This window comes from Sciurus vulgaris (genome assembly GCF_902686455.1).
Source record: "Sciurus vulgaris genome assembly, chromosome: 9".
NCBI lineage: Eukaryota > Metazoa > Chordata > Mammalia > Rodentia > Sciuridae > Sciurus > Sciurus vulgaris.
The window spans coordinates 4,165,857-4,171,856 of record NC_136469.1 but is presented as its reverse complement, the minus strand read 5'-3'; the positions used below and the strand labels follow the sequence as shown (position 1 = coordinate 4,171,856).

At 35.4% G+C, this 6,000-nt stretch overlaps 1 protein-coding gene across 1 annotated transcript in view; it reads right to left on the bottom strand.

The window, feature by feature from the left end:
* Positions 1-837: 837 nt before the first annotated feature.
* The window catches only part of ADAD1 (adenosine deaminase domain containing 1), a 44,700-nt gene continuing 39,537 nt past the window's right edge, over positions 838-6,000 (bottom strand). Inside the window, exon 12 of the mRNA XM_079154510.1 lies at positions 838-1,035. Within this exon, the coding sequence (XP_079010636.1) occupies positions 922-1,035 (114 nt within the window). The 3' untranslated portion in view covers positions 838-921. The remainder of the gene's footprint in view (positions 1,036-6,000) is intronic.

Sequence of the window (6,000 nt, the reverse complement as noted above, 5' to 3'; positions counted from 1 at the left end):
GGTAGGGGACCAGAAATTTAGTAAAGATGGATGCCAAGAGGGGAAAACTGAGATTCAGTAAAGTTTAATGTATCTGATAGAAAAGTAAGGAATAAAGAAGCTAAGGTATTGGAAAACTCAATTTCACTAAAGGTACATATTCTAAACTTATGAATAAATTATCTTTTCATCTAAGTGCTGTACATCATATATGGATATAAAGCTAGTCTTTTTATTTACCTTTAAATTAGAAATCCCACTAATTATAAAGGATTGAATCATATTTGGTATAAGAAGATCCTATAGGATATTTGAAAATAAAGTGTTAATGTATGTAAGAAAATTCTCTATTAATCATAACTTATCAAACTACTTCCTAACGTGGTTAACATTCTCTGTATTTCTGCAGTCTGTATTCATGAACTCCTTTGATCTGAGAGATGTTTTAGTCACTGATTTTTTTTTAAATTATTTAGCATGGTGACTGGCAAATATTAGATACTCAAATGCCTGCTGAATTTATCAACAAATGACTAAGAACTATTTTTATTCTTGGTTTCCAGTTTTAATTTAAAAAAATACAAACTTGAGTGAGATATCAGGACAAAATGTTGATTACTATAGCTGTATGGAAAGAGTTAAAGCAAAATCTTAAAAAAATTCTCTTTTAAACTACAAAAAGGATAATGGCTTTATGTTTATAAAAACAAATGCAAAATTTCTATTATGTTCAATCAGGTAATTCTTAAAAAAAAAAAAAAGTGAAAAACCCCTAATGTTTCAATGTAAGTTGACAGGAATATTTACAAATTTTTAGCAATAGCTGGATGTTGCTGTTGCAAGATTCTGATTTTGGAAGTTGAAAACCTATTAAAAAAACAGTTTTACCAGTCAAAACACACCAAAAAATAAAAGGTTTTTAATATGCCAGTGGCCATGCAATCACACACTGAACTGCTCTACACAGGGGGGTTTCACAATCCAGGAGCCATAGCCATGCTGCTGCAAGTAGGACTTCAGTAAGGCCTTAGCCTCTTGGTACGAGCAAGACAAACGCTAGAGAGAGAGAGAAAACCAAGTTATTCCAAACTGGCAGATGTGATGTGGCCTATGAAAGAGTTAAGCAGCCCTAATATTATTTCTTTAACATCACATTTTAAAAAATAAAAAAATGTTTGAATTCCTATTTTTTCAATTTATTTTTGAAGCTACAAAGTTGCCTTCCCAACATCCCACCAGGGTAATTTTCCTTCTTATTTTAACATTTTTCAATTAAAAGAGTAAATATAAGCAAAGAAAATTTGAAAAAATAAAAAAATATAAAAAATGAAAATTACCTATAATCCTCAAACTATAGATAACTACCACCATTAACAATCTGGTGTGTTTTCACTTTCTATAAATGAACATAGAAATGAACTTTTAAAAATTTAACTACTGAAGCATAACTTACATACCATAAAATTCAAAGTGTACAGTTTACTCTTACTGGCACATTTATTAAGGTATGCAAACACCACAATCCAGCTGTAAACAAATCCATCACCTCTAAAGAGCACCACTATGCCAGCCTGCAGTACATCTGTGTCCCTGCACTTGGCCTAGCTGGCCCTAGGCAATCATAAACCTACTTTGTTTCCTGAGTTTTTCCCAAAACTTTGTCAGGCTTCTTCCAATTAAAATTAACTGTTTAGTGTCAATTAATATTCCATTGTATGGACATGTCACATTTTGTTCACGCCTCTACCATCTTACAAAAGTGTGCAGTGTTTCCAGTTTTTGACCACTGGAATGATGTTGCCATAAACACTCACATGAATCTGTGAATGTTTATGAATCAATACAAGTTGTTTTTCTCATGGACACCAAGCAGCACAGCGCCAAGACACAGTGAATCTATATTTATTTTTACAAGAAAACGCTGGACTGCTGTCCATAGTGGCAGTAACCTCTGACAATGTATGTGGGCTAAAGTTTCTTCACATCCTCAATAGCACCTGGTACTGAATTTTAGCAGGCACAGGACATTCTGGTGTGATTTCATGTGAACACTCTGATAAGGCGGCTAAGCATCTTTTATATTTTTATTACTTGCCTGTATATATTCTTTGCCTCTTTTAAAACTGGGTTGTTTGTTGTATTATTGATTTAAAAAGACTTGTTTACATATTCTGGATCCAATTCCTTTGTCAGATGCATGATTTAAAAGTATATTCTCTGTGGCTTGTATTTTAATTTAACCGTTGAAAAGCAAGCTTCAAATTTTGGAGCCAAATAATCAATTTTTTTCCCTTTATGACTAATGCTCTTAGTACCATATCTAAGAAATCTTTTCCTAAGAATGTATTTTCTCATATCTGAAAACTTTACAGTATTATCTTTTATAGTTAGATCTACTTGAATTAATTTTTGAGACTGATGCAGGATCTAAGTTTTTGTTGTTTTACCTATGAATATCCCACTACAATGGTTCTGGATCTAGTTTAAGTTTGTCCCTTCAAGGTCAAGTGTTGGAAGCCTCATCCTCAGTGTGGTGATGTTAAGTAGTGGGACCTTTAAGAAGTGAAGCCTAGTGGGAGGTCACTACTTTCAGAAGGAAATGGCCTCATCCATAAGGGACCCTGGTTAGTTCTTGGAAGAGGGGTATTACAAAATAAGAAGTCTGGCCCCTTTCAGGCTACTCTGGTCTCCTGCCTTGCCATATCATCTCTTCCTCCTGAATGCCCTCTTAACATACCATTTGCCACAATGCAACACAGCCAAAAGGGCCCAAGGGCATCAGAACCAGCATTATACTGTTTGTGCTCTTGGCCTCCAAATATGTGAGCTAAATAAACTACTTTTCTTCTCTACAAAGAACCCAGCTTAAGGTATTTTGCTATAGTAATGGGGAAAGGTCACACACACACCATTCTAGAACCATTTGTGAAAAAACTATTTCTCCCTCCCTCCTTTGTACATAATTAATTGACCATATTGTGCATGGATTTATTTTTGTTCTGTTAATCAATATATCCATTATTATATCAATACACTGCCTTAACCACTGTTGCTTTACTACTTTATGCAGTCACACTTATACTGTTTCATTTAATTGTGCTTCTCAGCAATTTGTGTGTGTGCATGCTTTATTGAAGATCTGTGGCAACCCTGTGCCAAGTAAGTTTACTGACATAATTCTTCCAATATCATGTGCTCATTTCATGTCTGTGTCACATTTTGGTAATTTTCACAATATTTCAAACTTTTTCAATATGATATTTGATTGTTTTGAGGCACCATAAACTGTGCCCCTATAAGGCAGTGAACTTAACTGATACCTGTGTACTCTACTGACAGCTGTCCCCAGTCTTTTTCCCTTCCCTCAGGCCTCTCTATTCTTTGAGACAGATGATACTGAAATTAGGTCAATCACCCTAAAACAGTTTCTAAGTCTTCAAGTGAAAGGAAGGCACACAACTGTGCCTTTAAATCAACAGCTGGAAGTATTTAAGCTTAGAGAGTTGAGCATGTGAAATGCTGAGATAGGCTGAAAGCTAGGTCTTCTGCACCCAACAGAGATCTGTTGGGAATGCAAAGGAAAAGTCCATGAAGGACTATTCTAGTTAACACCTGAATGAAAATAAAGCAAAACAACTCTACTGCTGATAATGGAGAAAGGGTTAGTGGTCTGGACAGATGACCAAATCATTCATGCCATTTCCTTAAGCCAAAGCTCAAACCAGACTATGAAGGCTGAGAAGTGAGGAAGCTGCAGCAGGAAAGTCTGAAGCCAATTCCATAACAAAAAAGTGCTAGGTGAAACCCTAGTGCTGATGTAGAATCTGCAACAAATTATCCAGAAGACTTAACCATGATAACTGATGAAGGTCACTAGACACATGTTTCCATGTAGATGAAACATCTTTACAGGAAGGAGATGGAACCCAGGCTTTAAGAAGTGCCTGGCTTCAAAGGACATGCTGACTCTTTTTAGGGGCTAACACAGCTACTGACTTCAAGATGAAGGCTCATTTACTCCTCTGAAAATTTGAGAGTAGTTAAGAATTATAATGACTCTAATCTGTGTCATTTATAATTCAAACAATAAAGCCTGGATGACAGTACACCTGTTTACAACATTGTTTGCTGAAGATTATAAGCTCACTCCTTAAGACCTACTCCTCAGGAGAAAAGATTACTATTAAACTTTACTGTTAATTGTCAGCGCACCTGGTCACCCGAGAGCTCTGCAACACTGACCATGTTTTCATTTTTGCTAACGTGAGGTCCCTTCTGCAGCCCATGGGTCAAGGAGTAATTCTGACTTTCAAGTCTTAATATTTAATAAACACATTTCATTAATGCTATATAGCTGCCATAGAAGTTTGATTCCTCTGATTGATCTGGGCCAAGTAAATTAAAACTTCTGGAAATGATTCACCATTCTAGATGCCACAGAGAACATTTGTGATTCATGTGATATTGTCACATTATCCACATTATGGGGTTAGAAGCAGCTGGTTGATTTCAACCCACATGGAGGATTTTGAGGGGTTTAAGACTTCAGTAGACAAAGTAACAGCAGAATGTAGTAGAGAGAGCAAAAAAACAGGCATTAGAAGTTTGAAGATGTGACTGATTTGCTGCACTCTCATGATAAAACTAATAAATGGGGAATTGCTGGAACAGATGAGCAGAAAAAGTGGTTCTTGAGATGGAATCTACTGCAGGCGAACAGGCAGTGAACATTTTTGAAACAGCAAAGGATTTAAAATTTCAAATTGACTTATTTGACAAAGCAGTAGCAGGTTTTGAGAGGACTTACTCTAATTTTAAAAGAAGTTCTACTGTGGGTAAAAAGCTATCCATTAGCATCATATGCTATAGAGAAATCTTTCATGAGAGGAAGAGTCAATTGACGTGGCAAACGTCATTGTTGTCTTATTTTAAGCTCCAGATACCCCAACCTTCAGCAACTATCACCCTTATTAGTTGGCCACCATCAATATGGAGGCAAGACCTTCCAACAGCAAAAACATTATGACTCATCAGACTCAGATGACTGTTGACACTTTAGCAATAAAGAATTTCTAAATAAGTGCATTTTTTAAGACAATGCTATTGCACTTTTAATAGACTACAGTATAGACTTAACTTTTGTATGGACTGAGAAGCAAAAAAATTTCTGAGACTTACTTTATTGTCATGGATTTAGAACGAAACCTGTGGTTTCTTCAAGGTGTGCCTGTCATTCGGTTTTGAAACTAGATAGGATGTTTTCCAACTTTGTTGCTTTTCAAAATTGTTGTGGTTTTTCTGTGTCCTTTTGACTTCCATATCAATTTTACCATTGGCTCATCAATTTCTACACAAAAGTTTGCTGGGATTTTAATTTTTGATTTTGATTTTGGAGCTACAGACTAATTTGAATAAAAGTGACATCCTAACAATATTGAGTTTTCCAATCCATGAATGTTGGCTACATCTCACCATTTATTTAGGTCTTCTGTAATTTCTCTCAGGAATGTTTTATCATTTCCAATTTATAGGTCTTATAGTTCTTTTGAATTTATTCCTCCCTCTGTCTATAGTTGAAGCTGTGTGGATGAAACTCTTCTCGATTTGTTTTTCTGGGATACAGATACACTATTTTTATATATTCTTATATTTGCTAAATTCATATATGATCTAGTTTTTTGTTTCTGGGTGATCACATATAATTACTTTTGTTTTTTGAGTCTGTGATGATTATCCTTCTTTCATGCCAAAGGATATTTTACCCACAAAAATTACATCATTTAGGAAGAAGGCAAATTCTCTCCTTCCTCTCTGGAATGGATATCTTTAACCTTTCTCTTGCCTTGCGGCACTTGACTAAGATGAACATAACTCTCAAGTGGTGAGAACCAATACTCTTGCCTTTTTTCCCAATCTTGAGCTGGGGAGGGAGTAATTCAGTCTTCTAATATTAAGCATAACATCAATGGTAGGGTCTTCATTGATGCCCTTTATGAAGCTGAGGAAGTTCATTTCTATGGC